This window comes from Anopheles coustani, chromosome 2 (assembly GCF_943734705.1).
Source record: "Anopheles coustani chromosome 2, idAnoCousDA_361_x.2, whole genome shotgun sequence".
Classification (NCBI taxonomy): Eukaryota; Metazoa; Arthropoda; class Insecta; order Diptera; family Culicidae; genus Anopheles; species Anopheles coustani.
Window position 1 is genome coordinate 55,226,623 of NC_071289.1, and position 15,945 is coordinate 55,242,567.

Below are 15,945 nucleotides of genomic sequence, written 5' to 3' on the forward strand. Positions count from 1 at the left end.
ATCGGCCGGAACTTGCTCGAGCTCGGACGAGGATCATCATCACCGCCGATATCAGGTTCCGCGTTGAGTACAATCTGCGGCACACCAGCATCCGGCACCGAAAGAAAATCCTCCGTGCCGGTGCCTTCAGAAGGAGGTGGAGCTCGGATGGAACCCCTGGCGGAACTTGTCGGTTCCACGCTCGCTGCACGGCTAACTGGTCGCGAACGAAGTTCTTCGATGATCTGCGTCTGCTCGAGGGAATTGCGCTCCAATTCGCTCATCTGTACGCTCATCTCCTCCAGCCGGGCGTCCTTTTCTTGACTTCGACGCTCCAGCTCACGTAACTTCTCCATAAGCGCATCGAGGCGGAGCTCGTCGTGTTGCTCCACCCGGTAGCCATCGTGATACGCTACCCCATCCTGGGCGTATGTTACACCGCTTCCGCTCGGACCACGCTGAGCTACTTCGATCTGCTGGCGCAGCGAGTTCCGGTACTGCTCTAAATCTGCGTCACCAACATCACCAACAGCGGGCTGTTCCCCATTTTCCGAACCATCGGTGAGCTGATTGGAGGCGAACGCCAGACAATAGATGATATCCATCGCACCAACGCTGGCCACTAGCACCGACAGCATAACACCCATTTTGACGATGACGATGTTGGCGATGATGATGGTAGAGAAAATATTAATTTCGGTGGACGTGGCGTTTGCCAAATGTCCTCCCTCAAGCCCACCAACACACACCCACACACACGATCACAAATACACAGAGTTTTCTCGAGCAATTAATCTTCTTAGGAGGACCTTTTTCACCACGCAAACGCCACCGTTACGCAACCAGTACCGTTACACAATCGCCTCGGAGTAGTACACCTTGTACTGCTTTGCTGACAATGCTTTCACTCTATTTCTTCCCCTTTTTCTCCACAAAATGCTTCAGATTGCTAGCTAGTATCCACCACCATCGCCGCCAGTGTCCCAGAGTACCACAGATTAGCCTCCAGGATTAGGGCAGAAAAAGAGAACTTCGAATTGGTAACTGTCTATCCTGTTAAAGCCCGTTAACGCGCTATCGTGAGTGACGACTGAAGCGGGCGAGATGTCACTCGATGGCAGATGCTAAACTATCGCAAAACTCATCGACACAAAAGACCGTTAATTGTTCGATTGCCCGATCGGATCGATGTGGGCTCGGCTAATTACATTTGCATGGTGAGTCGTCGTCCCGCTTGCTCCACCATCGATCCGATCCCTCGAAAGAATCACAATGAGAAATGGGATCACCGACGATCAGCGATCATCCACACGATTGCAGAGGTTTTGTTTCTCTTCGTGCCACTTTTTTCGACGCGGTGATTAATTGGCAATCGGGTGTAATCGATTGTCAACACGATCGATCGTCGACAGACTCCGCAGACACGAGCCGCAAATGGGTTTGACCGATCGATCGCTCGTCTTTTGCGCGGCCTACTTCCGCCCGCTTGTAAACAAGATAAAGTGCGCCTGGCGCGGTTGTAGGGTGCTAAATTCGTCTACAGGTAGCAATGCCGACGCCGAAATATGCGCCAAAAATAGTGGCATCGAACTAAAGATGTGCACTTTGTACTACGACAACTGTAACTACTTCACGCCAGATTTGGCTGTGACTAGTATTTAGTGTCGGCCTGAGTTGATGTTTAGGAAGGAGTCAAAAAAGAGCATGTGTCGAGTGTGCAACTGCTGAATGTGTTTACAGTTACGATCCTTCGTATGATAAGCATACGGAATACGGATGTTGAAACAGCACAATTTGCTGTTCTTCTTCTTCTTCTTCTTCTTCTTGGCGTAACGACCTCTTGGTCATGCCTACCCGTTAAGGGCTTACGAGACTTGTTTCCTTGTTGTTCGTGGATTGTCAGTCTTCTCGTACAGGGGAGGCTCCGGGCTCCGGTCTCGGTTGGGATTCGAACCCACGCCGTCGTGGTGGTGAGCCCCGGCGCTCATGGGCCGATTTTCTAACCGGCGCTACCGCTCGGCTGTTGCGGACCCCCTTGCTGTTCTATTTAACAGTTTAAAAACAGAAGCAAATATAGAAATAAATGGAATTGTTCTAATACGCTTAACTTACGATTTATGTGTAAGTCGTGAAAAAATAGAAAATTATCATTCACAGGATGTAAAATATAAAAATTTACATAAATACAGATCGTGTAGCCGTTTAAGGAGAGCGGAGTAATTTAAATGCCATTTTGGGTTTGACACTTGTTTTATTGCGTGTTGGTTCGTGTATAAAACCTACTTAAAACCTACGTAAAAGTCAAAGTTAGGTTGTCCTTTTGAATTATTTTTTAAATAAAAATACATGCCTCGAAACAACTGCTATTTGTATGGATTATTATAGATACTATCAGTTTTTCTTTCTAGTTTATTTATTACATTGAGTAAGATTAAAAGTTCAATCGATTATTTTTAGGTATTCCACAATAAACTGAATGAAATTATTTGATAAGGCTTTTTCCGTTTTTTCAAAATTCGTTCAACAACAAAAAATCTTTGTAATGGGAAGAACAGATCATTATTTTTAATTTATTTAAAGTTAAACCACGATATTATAAAGCTGAGACAAGCATTTTAAATGTTCTTCTCAACGCTTCAGGAGAGATAGATTTTTATTTTCTTCGTCTGTGCGTCAAAAAATAGCAACACATAAATATTCCTGAATCTACTTGTTTAAAAACGATTTTTGTTGACATTGTTTCTTTAATCTGTAGCCCGTTTGCACATAGCTACAGGCAATCATTTGTTTCCAAAATACAATCACAAGGATCGTCCGAGATGTATTTCAGCACGGTTCACAAAACAATCTACAAACAGCAAGCACAACGCGTGCGAGACAAATCGATTGCTTTTAAAACCGCAAGCGGCGCAACGAGGTAATAATTATGCATTACCTCACATAAATCTTATCCTTCTCCCGGCGCATTGTGGCGAACTTTAACGTTGCGTTTTGGATTGCGTCATGCGAAAAAATAAGGATTGCCAAGCAGTATCCTCAACACGGAAAATACACACCAGTGAGTGCACGATACAATGTGGATAGAGTCAGCCAGATCGTCTGGTCTGAGGATACGTACTATTAATCCCTCTTGTTTACAGGCCGTTGTAGACGCTGTAAGAAATCAACCGAACCGCATCGCCATCAGCTGCGGTTGTCGAGTGTTCATATCAGTAACCTAGAAGAGCCGGGCGCGAATGTTTGCTTTTCGTCTATGCACCCCTAAAACGCATCCACTCTGCACCGGGTTTGCCCACTGTTTACAGTACGCGGACATTGCGCTTTATCCGAAATAGATCAGCCTACCGAATTAAACCACCCCGAACTGGGCAGAGGAGAATACCTTGAAGGAACGGGGTGTGAGGGATGCGTTAAAAATAGCCTCCTTGCGAACATCCTCGATGCGTCACCGAGCGCCACGGAAGGGTCGCAGGGTTGGGTGGATTGTAGAACCATCGACACATTGACAGCCGCCACCCTTTTTCCCGGTGATCAAGCTAAGTGACCTTCAGGTTTTTTTTGATGTTTTTCTATTGCCAGGAGCTGAACCTGACCGTCGTCAGCTGTAGTTCGGGTTAGGGATTCTCATTGCTTTGAGACGGGTCTTTTCTTAAGAACGTCATCATTCGTGTTGGTATATTTTTACATTTTATCAAATATGTCGCGTCGGTGTACAAGGTTAGGTACCCAATTAACGCCAACGCAATTAACAATCATCGCTGTAATAATTTCCGGTACATTACTGTTCGAGAGACACACTCTAAACTCGTCTATAAAACCACTACGATGCATAGAACATTCATTTTGAATGCAATTATAAGATTGCTTAGAAGTGTCTTGGGTGACATCCAAAAATTAGACTAAACAAATAAAATTGATATTTCCATTTCAATGCCACAAGTCCGCAAAGATATAAAAAATAAGTAAAAAATATTAGGTAATAAAAATACGTACGAAATGAAAAAAACGTGCAAAATAATAAAAATAAAAAATCAAATAATGAAACGTGGCTAACTTTAGGTATTACTGACGATCAAGCCTACTAACTAAAAATATGTTACTTCTAAACAATATGTCATAAATCTAAATATAAGTAAACTTAAACGTTGTTTCTCAGTAAAAAAAATATTTCAGGAATGAAACAATTGATCTACTTCATTGTTTGCATGTGCAAACTGTTAAAGGCTGCGCCTAGTATATTTTTTTTTAAACTATTAGAATTTATTTATTGAATAAATATAGCTATTTCATAGCTAAAAATCTAAAATATAAAATTCTACACATATTCGTGATATTCCATTCATATATAGTTAATCTTTGTCCGGTACTTTTAATTAATCTGAATCTCATGAACGCTTCTCTATATTACAACATTTTCCAACAGAGTGCGCTACTGGTCAGTTAAGAGAAAGTCTCTAGTAGCAGACTAGATTCCGATTTGCTCGTATCTAATAGAATACCAACACTAAATATAGTGTACATGGTAGTAATCTATATATAGTACACGCCCAGAGACTACAAGTGTATTCCAGCAATGGTTATTATCGTTAATCGTAAAGATTTAAATGAAGAAAAAATAGGACCTTCTCCTAATGTTGCAGCGCCATCTATGGGCTAAAATACTGTTCGTTGCGAAAGGACGTTACACCTCGTGAAATAACCATAATCACATCTAATAAAGAAACGACCGGCGCGAGGAAATTATAGATATGTTAAAACCAAGGAGCTTCATACATTTAATGTTATGAATTAGGAAAAAGCTCTATCCGTAAATTGTTATTTTTATTAAAAATATATATTCTATGTATCAGAGATTTTCCAAACTAATAATAGTAACCAAATAAATCTACGAGCGTTTAAATTGAACTTAATGGATTTATACATAATTTAATTAAAAACTAGCATCATTTTACAAATACGTTCAATTCGGAAAGCTCCATATAACGAAGCCACGGGAGCGATCCTAGTGCAGTTAAATGTGAACAAATTGTTCTCAAGAATTATGCTTCGCAGTTCATTCAACGTATTTTTGTCTAACCTAACCACAGACTCCTATTGATCACCAATCAACAGACTGATACATTACTAATTAAAGTGTAGAGGAAAGGGTTTACACATAGCAAAACATAATGTTAAAGAGTAACTTTCTCCCTTTTTGTCCACAAGATAAACACCGGACGATGCGTTCGGAGGTGGAATATTCATTCATCCCAAAATAGCTTCCTACATTCATTCCCCTTCGAACTGACTCCCTCCAATAAAACCGTAACGATGGTCGTTCGCTCATGACGGGACTGGAACTGGCTAGCCCAGGCCCGTTTGATGGGAAATTTATTGATGACTGACCGGAGGGTTCGGTCCAGTTATTACCTAGGCACCCCATAGGGGCCCCGTGGGCTTGTCCCAACCTTGGCGGCCCTGGCTGGTTGACTGGCTGACTGGCTGGCTGGCTGGCTGGCTGGCTGGCTGGCTGGCTGACTGACTGACTGGGAACTGGTTCCAATGTACAAGTTGCTCCTCCTCCACATCGAGCTTTTTTATGATCATTATTTGTAGCCCGCATCCTGCTGTCAGACAGACAGGATGACCTTCGCAATATTGGCTACTAAATCAACTTTGTGGCAAACGAGCAGGTCACGCTGCATTTGCAACGGGTGGAAAACACACACACAAACACCCAGTGGCGAAACGAATGCGCGAGGAAGTCGTATGTTTGACGGTCAATCAAACGATGATGGATGATAATGGTTGATGATCTAGCAAAAACAAAATTTGTCTTCCTAACGCAATGGCGATTGACTGGACGTCACTGGTCGATGAAGGAATAATGCTTAAATGGTTCATTTAACATACTTTTTTTATTGCAACAAGTATCATCAAATCGGACAAGTACAATGAAATCAAACAACAACAAAAAAGACTACATCCCTAAAACAATATTATTGCTACAAAGTACCAGGCGTCTCCATTAGAGCATTTGTTTCCCGTTTTCGGGAGGAAATTGTTAAACCACCTTCAAACAAACCAACCACATGTAGCAGCACGTTGTGGGCCAGTATTATGGGGGGAAAAGGCGTCCATTTAGCAAAGCGACGTAAACGAATCGCGGAAACAATTGCTGACGCCAAGTGAATGAGTTCCGCTGAAGCGAATCCGTTCCATCCGACCCCGCCCCGCCGTTGTGCCCGAGCTGACAACACGACGATGAGTGCTGGTGGCCTAGTGAGCAGCTTGAACGTTGAAACGAACGCTCGAAATGTCATGCTGCAAAAAAAGGGACTTGTAGGGGTGCGGACGAAATTGTGCACCGCTGGCCGAAGTTCAGCTGTTATTAAATTAAATTAAATCCTTTTGGCTCTTGCTGCGGCGCTCAGGGGAAGATGGACGAGCGAAGGGGAGGCAGTGGGGCAACGCGCAGCGCTGGCACCAGAAACCAGAAGATGATGAGCTTTGTTCTGGACCATTTCACTCAATCTTCATTATGATAATAACACGATATCTGGCGCAAGGCGGAAGTAAGGTCGGTGCGTCGGCGGTTCTGAGGTTGGTACAATGTTATCTTTCCTAAGCTGCACTTGACGTTCGGCGCAGGGAGATCAAAAAAAGAAAAAAGACCTTGATAAAAACTCGCCCTAGCAATATAGTTGTAATCGAAGTTTTAAGATAAACCGTCCCATTCGAACCATTTGACTAATGGAAATTTGCAGATGAAACTTATATTTTACTACTTGTATTTGTGGCTTGCAGCTAGCGCCCAAAAACACCAACGTCAGTCAGAATTTTAATTAAAAACATTGGATAGAATGGAACAATTCTGGAATATGTTACATGAACGGCTAGAAACAGTTTAGGCGTTCCGCCCGACAACACGATCAAAGCACGACGGTTTTAGCTGGCCTTTTCCTTCAGTCGCTCCGAAACATCAAGGCACAAAACGTTTGCCTGGCACAAAATAACTGTATGTTTGCCTTATTGTACGCTTATTCCCTCCGGATATTTGCCCTGCTTTCAAGTGTGTTGCCCCAACGCAAACAAACCCGCTCGAAGCTTGACGCGATGCTGCTACTGCACTTTTCCAACATGCCGCATATACCGCCTTGAAATGGAAGAGAACTTCAAGCAGAGGCAGGACCACCGGAAGGGGACAGCACCAGAGTGGAAGAGGTGAGGGTTCCGTCTTTGGAATGGCTTATAGGCCCTGTCGACGCCACCGACATAGCATTTCATTAGCAGGAAAAATAAAAACCAAAGGATATATGTGCGCCTAAGGCTTCCGCTTGGTCTCCCACGATGTTGGATACTGGGCATGTGTGTTTGTGTGTGTCTGGGAGTGTGGGACGGCCGAGGAGATGGTGAGAGGATTCGTTTTTGCTTCTCGTTGCAAACGGTCAGGCCAGGCTCGAGGCCCGAACAGACCGACCGATCCGCCTTACCAAGGACATCAACTAAGCAGATTTCAGACTTTCTAAATCAACTTGAATGAATCAACATCGTATTGGCGTCGAGTGGTTTGGGGCACAATTTTACGATCTCGATCAGGGGTCAAAAGAAAAAAAAGAATTTCCAATGGCCGATAGACGGGCGAAATTTCCTCAAACCCGACACCAATCTGGCAAATGGTGTATGCAGCTTCTCTCGTGCCCTTTAAAAACTGTCTAGCAGCGCCAGATCTTTGGCGTTCGTTTCTTTTTTCCGAACCACGCTTACCCTCACACACGCACACACTTTTTTGGCAACGTTCGGAGCGGTCCGAGTCTTGTGTCTTTCTCGCCGAAAGCTAGGGGGAGAGCACATATTTCAGTTTCGATTTATGCGATCTTTCGACAGGACGCGATTTCCGGCTGGTGAACCCGTCCAGTGTGGATGGCGCCCAAAAGCGCCCGAAGGAAAATGAATGCGTTGATGGTTGATAAGTTCCGGCCGACAGCGAATGAAGAGGGGAAAACGGCTAGTATTTTGGAACCTGCTGACATTTAAATGTCATTGAGCTTATTCGACGAAAATGGCGGCCTCTCTCACTCTGCAAGTCAGACCAACTGTCGACATAAGGCTTGCTACCGTCCCATTTTGGCACCTTTACTGGTGTGAGCGTATTGTAACGCTTCCTCGTTTTCCCGGCACGATGGGGGGAGGAAAATAAGTGAGCAGTCGCGGCGTCCGTCATGGCGATACGGGACGGGACTGACTTATCTAAATGCCATTCTCGTGGCATTCCTTCCGGCTGATAGCGGGCCGCGACAAGCTTGCTTTGGCGCACAACGGTGCAAACCATGCTTTGCACCCGGTGACTTCGGGGGTGAATTTCGAACCGGCATAACAGACGAAAACCGCGTGCCACACCCCAAGAAAGCCGGAACCGATCGATCTCAGTCAGTTCGCCCCATGCGGTCGGGTGCTACCTTTTTAATTAATTTAATTGTGACACCAACACTGCACACACTGCTTCGCCTGCACTTGGAACGGGGGGAAAGTAACCGATGCTGGTACGCTGCATGGTTCACGAAGGGCCGTGGACACGTGGAGCTTGACTTGCAGGCCGAGGCAAAGACTACCGCGGAATGCTATTATGGCAATCATTGCACAGACGGTGCGGTTTTGGGGTGTTGGCTTCTGTAAGGTTTCAAGCGGGTCATTCAAGACACTTCGGAACCATGCGTCGTTGTATGCATCGAGATTGGAATGGAAGAATTTACATTGTATTATTGAATATTTCAAATAATTTAATTTCGATTACATCAAACAGCGAGGGTTAATTTGAAATTTTTATTTTTCTGAACCAGCAATTTTGAATTGTAGTTTATTAAAGCACAAGAAAGAGTCATAAGAGTCGGTACAGTTCATCTGTTTTTAAATAAATCTGATAAAGCGGTTACTCTGCCCAATGTGTAACTTATTATGCTATTTAACCTTGCTAATATAATAATTTAAATTAAAGTTAATATCGGAATTAAACCTTTCAGGACCATAAGCTATTCAGGACTAAAATTGGCAATACAACACAATATTTGAGGTGTAAAATAAGAGAATATCACCAGAAAAACCTAGCAGTCTGTGTAGGTTTTTTTATAATTTCATGGGAAACATTTTCCCTATGGAACATAAAAGTGAATAAACGACGAGTTCCTTTTTTGGAATTTCTTTTATTTGCTTTCCAATGCAAATTACAAATTAAAATTTCTCAAAAAAATCTCAGCCATTTCTGTAAAAAAAATAATAATTTCATTAAGTCTAATAAACTTTCCAAATATTGTTGGTTGAATGCACGAATGGTTTGGTTTTGGAGCAATTCATTTTGATAGTCCTTTGTTGTTTATTCGTTCATAAAGACATTTGCCGCCTTTGACATAATGTTTTCTTTGATGTTTCGTTTCAAAAGTACCGTTTTGATAATAGTTGAACAAACAGTAACGAGTTTTGTAGATAAAAATAGCATAAAATAGCATGTAAATAGCAATTATAGCATTAAAGAGCAAGAATAAAACTTTCAATCATAATAGCTTGTACATCATAAACCTTAATAATTTCATAGCTTTTGCAGTCAAGTTTACGTTATATGTTTTTGAATTGTTAACTATGTTAAACATGGCATAATAAAAAACATAATTGCGGATGACATCATAAAAATCTCATATATAACCAAGATACTAGCCAAGCCTCATCATAATTTTATTAAAAATTCCGATGGAATGATGTTGTAGTAAACATGTTCAACGAAGGGTATGCTTATCGTTTAAGATAACATACAATCTATCTTGCAGCTTTTTACATTTCGAAAAGCGGAAAGGTCGACCACCCTTAAACCTTCCCAGATACCGATCAAATCGATCGAGCCCACACAAATGCAACCAGCATCGAAACACACGGGGAGGGAAAAGAAGTAGGCGAGTGGATTTACCTTGTACCGTTTTGGAAATTCGAGTACCGATTTTCGTTTTATGGTGCTGACGGGGTTCGGTTTTGCTTCCAAACTGTCGCACGACACTCGTCGCTACCCACTGACTGGCCCCAGACTGTAAATTTTTTGTCTTTATTTTCCCTTTCGCCACCCGGCAAAACTGTTTAGAATTACATTCCTTTCGATCGCAACCACCGACGAGTCGGGGGAATATTTGGTCGTGTTCGCGTCGCGTGTACTAACGACACTCTGCGCAGCATGTGTGTTGGTGTATGTGTGTGTGGTTTTGTGTGCGAGAGAGAGAGAGAGAGAGAGAACGTTCAAGATGAAAATAATATCCGCCTGCGGTAATTACGCGCGACGAGGTGCCCGTACCATGCGCTGCCGGTTTTGGAACCACCTGATTTGTCCTATCGACGATCAAAACCGAGCGTAGCTAAGCAATGGCAATAGCAAACAGGTTTTTATTGCCACAACAACGCGCCAGCCTCGCTAGGTTACAGTTTTGGCGGTTAGCCGTATTTGGTTTCGCCGATGCAAGCTCCGCGGCGAAGAGGGCTACTAATGTGTTGCTGCTTTCCAGACCGGCGTTCGATCGTGGGACGCGCTCGCTCGAGGGCCACTTTCTGGTTGGGAAATCAATTACCCAATTGCTCGCCACTACTAGGTTGTTGTTTCCTTTATATCTTCCTCAACAACGTACTGCTATAGATCGGTTTACGATCGATCGTCTCGTCGATGGTGAAAAGGGGTTTAGACAACCACTGACTTCCTCATTTTGTATTGCACTGTTGATCACACGTTAGAAACGAAAGAGCCACTAAAGCTCAAAGTTTCTTAATATCTAAAAACAACTGTTATAACTGTTGATCACACAACGTTACATTTTTTGCCTCTTTTATGCTCCTTTCCTCACACAAGCGAGAGGTTCTTCTTAAGAAATACTACGTTGAATGTGCCGCATTGTGCAGCATAACAACAGAACGCACCTGTCACGGAACGCCCGATGCAAAACTCGACGAAGATAATCACTCAACTCCCACCGGACAATCAACCGAAACGCTTCCGATGGCAATGGTGACGGGAACGATCCTTGCAATCAACCGAACCCGCACGCTAACGAGTGTAGCTCCAGGCTAGCAATCCGTTTCGCACGATTTTATTTCCACTTCAACACTATTCCGTTGGTTTACTCCCAAACGTTTGTAACGCACCCTCTTTGCTGGTGTGAAATCGCTACCACGTGTTTGTTAGAATAGACAAATGGGCATCGTACTGCACGGCTTGCAATAAATCACGAGCAACACAACACCGGGGAAAAGGAAATAAAAAGCCCTGCGATATCACTCAAACCCGCCTCGATGCGCGATGTAACGCTTTACAGTAACGCTCGGTAACGCCACTCACACGACAGCCACGTGCGGTTGCGGGTGGTTGTGGTTCCCCGCACCCTCACATCACCGACGGGCAACAAAGTATTGGAGCGATCAATCAAAACGTGTTCCTGCCTGAGCAGGATCTGAATCGGCCGGTACTTTCGAGTCACAGGATACACACCGTTACCTTCGCACGACAACTGGACGCGACGACGCGTGGTGCACGAACACGCGGCACACGAGGAAATAAAACAAACAGACCGTCCGGTGGTTGCTAACCCTAGCCCCGTCTACTGGGGCCGTGAATTTTCCTCGTCCGAAGCTCACAACACAGCCACTCACAACCCACCGACGACGACCACGACCACGACCACGACGACGACACTCGCTGGACGCGGATGGATGCCGCCTAAGCCCCGTCTGCTAGTGCTGTGTGTATCCGTCCGATCGTCTGCGCTTAGTGGACTTCTGTCTACTGTCGCGTGCCGCCACAATATCTCCTATTCGGTTTCACTCACTTCCAGGCGTACACTACCGCCGCCGATGAGAGTCACGTTCTCACAAACCTTCGTCCGCAGAAAACTTCGTCCGAGCCCTCGTGAAGCCTTCTTCAACGTGGAGCAGCAGCTCGACAAACACACCGCGAGGCGTTTATCGCAACCCTACTCGTTCGTCTGCCTTGCACAGCAACGCGGCGACGGCGTGCTCGTTCTCTTCTCGAGAGTCATCTCGATCCTGATGTTTATATGCTGCTCTCGGACCGGTTCGCTCTCCCCCGGCAGTCGGTCCAAACACAAACCCGATGGTCCATGGCACACAGCGCCCAACGAGCTGTGGACGCCAAACCATTTCTAATCCATCAACCGGCCCGTCAAGGCATCGTTGGGACAAGTGCGCTGGCTACAAGGCAGCTGTGGTGACGGCAAATGTCAACAGTTTCTGCACTCGCATCAGCAGGCACATTTTGCCAGGTACAGTTACACCAACAAATCATGCTGCTCCTTCGTAACCTTCACAATGTTTCCTTTGTGGATTGCGCCCCAAAACTAGATGTAAACCATTCGGTTACAGTTAAAAGTTGTCAAACGGGCAATTGCAAATGAGAAACGACACAACATATAGATTTAACAATGTATATTAAATGCCCATGCCATAGATATAAACATAGTAGCATAATCTCAATGGTCTATGCATAAACACACACGTGTCTCAAATTAAGTGTTTGCAGTGCTTCATAGATGATCTAATTTATTGACCGCGAAACTGTGGTCGATTCTTCCGCATGAGAAAATTCCAAATCCAAACGTTGACTAGTTTCTACTCACACATTTGTACTCGGGAAGTGCGGTTTTACTTACTAAAAAAACAAAACGCTCAGCGCCAAACCAACCCATGCCAATTATCCTGAAAGCATTTAATTGTGGATGCTGATCTCCTCGCAGAAGGGGAGGAGTTTATGCACCCCAAATTTATTATTTTTATCCTCCGCAGTAGCAAGTTGGAGTAAAATGTTAGAAGTCACCTCAATGTGTACATGCTAGAGCTGTGGACCTACTGCCAAGTGGATACCAGGCAAGTCTTCCACGCTAGCAAGCAGTCAACGTTGCGTTCATTTAACTTACGCAACATCTTTAATGTTGACAACATTTGGGGCACATTAGGTTATCTCAAAAGTTAAGAAAGTTGGCAAAGTCCGCAAGTTAGTATTTGACAACTCAAATTTAGAAAGTGTCTTTGCATCCAATAGATAGCTGGAAATTAAATTAATGTTTTCTCTCCATGATACTGCTAAAGATAGTGCATGCATGTGTGATATGCAATGGATCCTAAGAATGGATTTATTGACAAACGGATTATTAAGAAAAAAATTAAGACTATCAAAAATACAAACAACAACATACTGCAACAAGTATAGTTAAACAAGGTACAAGGTAAATATGAGGGGCTTAGAAGTATTTTAAAATAATGAATCTGCAAGCATAAATTAAAACCTCTATATTCTTAATTTTCAAACGCCAGCAAAGTTGACTGAACTTTACACTAACCTAAGACTTCACCGATGAAATGCCTTCTGCTATTTTTGGGTCCACCGGGTGCATCATACACGGCCACCAATCACGCTCATGCTTCGCCGGATATTTACATTAATTGCAAATTATGCAACTCTGCTCGCTCAATCATTCAAACCCGAACGGATAGGTACAGCTGTCGGAAACAACAAACCCCGCCATCAAACCAAACACGAGTGATTGACACACGCATCCAAATGCCTAGCAATCGGGTTACCGAAGAAAACTGGCTCGGTAAGAAATTCAATTATCAAAAAGTGTGCGTATACGTGTCGGTAACAGCGACGATGAGCCGTCGGGTTGTGCTTATGCATCCACCATTGACCATGGCTCTCTTCCGGGAAACCAAGCCACCCCCACCAGTCTTGATTCTCCATTTCACTGCCCTATTTGTGTCAATTTGTATTACAGTCCTTTTTTTTACGATTATGATCCCGACATTCCCGGGTGTGTCTCGGACTGTGGTCCTTCCGATGGCCTTTCAAACCGACGCCAAGTGGATGGAGCCGCGGGCAAGGATTTTGACCGGGGTGCAGCTTCGCGTGCCCACCCGACGGCGAGCACGACGGGCAACGAAGGGAGACCAAGGGCGATAAAGAAAACGGCAAAACGGCACACAAGGATAGGGAAGAGCGATCGCGGTCAGCAACTGTGTAAGTGCCATAAATATGAACGCGCCTTTTTTCCTTCTTCCAGAGCACGTGGATGCGCTAACAACGGGCCGGCCAGTCACCAGGAAATGGAAATGGGAACACCCGTAACGTGCGAAAGTCAAAGCCCGAAAGGACACCACCGCGAGCTGATAATGCGAGCTAAACGGATTCGCCTTTCGTTTGGTTCCGGAGACGGTCACGGAAGTTAGTGAGGCGTGAAAATGTGAAACCGCCGAGGACGCGGACCACCCCGAACCACCAAGGCGCTGCACGGCGGTGAGGGATTTGTTCAAGCAGCGGTAATGATAATATAATGATGAGCCATTTCATCCACCTCCTTTCTTTTAGTTTGTTGGTAGGTGGGGACTGAGGACGTCCAAGAAATTCTACCCATCCACACGATGGCGCGACTGAAAGCGATATTTCCTTCACCGGAAAAATAACACGAGGAAAACGGAAACAATTATGTTAATAAATCCGACCGATTTCCCCGTTTTTGCTTGTAAAAACACATTAAATGGTCTGTTAAACATGCAATTTATTACATCGCGAGCCGTTGGGGGATAAGAATCAATCAGGACTTTTTTTTTGTAAAATTGTGTCAGTACTTTTTTACTGGTACTTTAAAAAAGAAGGATAATATAAACTCTTTTGCATACTGCATTCTTTATTTTAATAATTGGTATACAATTTCACATCCTAAACTCAAACGTAAAAAGTTATACAGTTTCCGGTATGTGATTAAGCTTGTTCGATCGTCTAACGGCCATACCAATCATTTTCCACGGTGTGCTCTATCCGTTATTCATATCTCAATTACAGTAAAACCGTTCGCTTGCTACTCTGCTCCCACAACCCAGCTGGAGGAAACATGTTCCCGGGGTGATCCGTTCGTAAATCAAATATTGGCACATTGCATGATTTTATTGGCAATGTATCGAATGCACAAACATCCACATAATCGTGTCGCTTGGGCCAATGTTTGAATGCGCCTTCTTCTCCCTCCCACAGTCGTCGTTGGACAAACAGAGCGGACATGAGCCGCAAGACTACGGGGCGATTTATGTACATCCCTCCACCTCCCCGCCAAAGTCTGACACCTCGGGCTCGAAAGGACAACGTACGGAGGGCCCCACGTATTACGTGTCCCTTTTACGACGTTCATATGAGCTAATGCTGTGTCTTGACCAATATAAATCACTGAACCAGCGGCGTCACGTCGGTTGGCTTTTATTGGGCACTTGTTCACCATTAAGCGGTTGGGGTAATCAATTAAAAAAGGCTCGTGTGTAACCTTTTGCCGCTGGGACACCGGGTTCACGCCGTGTTTGTGCACTCGGTGATTAGCGAAAAGGTGAGCCAGGATATGACAAAACAAATAAACACAACGAAAGGCGGAGCTTTGGACCGGAACGTAATGCTCCGGTTGCCAGGGAAGTAGGATGAACTTACCTCATCGCAGGCACTGCATCGGGGCTTAAGCATTTCCGCGTAGTGGCGCTCGCAGTAAATTTGATCATCGTGCACGCAGTATGTCAAGTCGACTAGCAGCTCATCACAGGTCGTGCACTTGAAGCACCGCGGATGCCAGAGGGTCTGTTCGCGAAACTTCGGTGCCGTCACAGCCATTTCGCCCTGGTTCAGCGTTTCGCTGCAACCGGCGCATTTCGTCGTCTGCGGTGTGTCTTTCACATACCCTAAAATATAAAAAAAGTTCACATCATCTTCTTTCATTCATTATTATTCCATCTATAAACTTATCACTAAATGGGGGACTAAAATATGAAACGAAAACAAGTTTGATTGCATCTCGCTATGTGAGATTAGTGCATTAAGGTTTTTTCAATCCTCCCCTTTAAAAAGGTGCCATATTTGAACGGAAAATGTTGAAATTCAAAAGAAAGCTTTACGTTTAACCGTCCCATGCGCTATAG

General features: G+C 44.4%; 1 protein-coding gene across 1 annotated transcript in view; it reads right to left on the reverse strand.

The window, feature by feature from the left end:
- The window catches only part of LOC131266205 (four and a half LIM domains protein 2), a 122,832-nt gene that overhangs the window by 34,254 nt on the left and 72,633 nt on the right, over positions 1 to 15,945 (reverse strand). Inside the window, exon 5 of the mRNA XM_058268600.1 lies at positions 15,464 to 15,708. Within this exon, the coding sequence (XP_058124583.1) occupies positions 15,464 to 15,708 (245 nt within the window). The remainder of the gene's footprint in view (positions 1 to 15,463; positions 15,709 to 15,945) is intronic.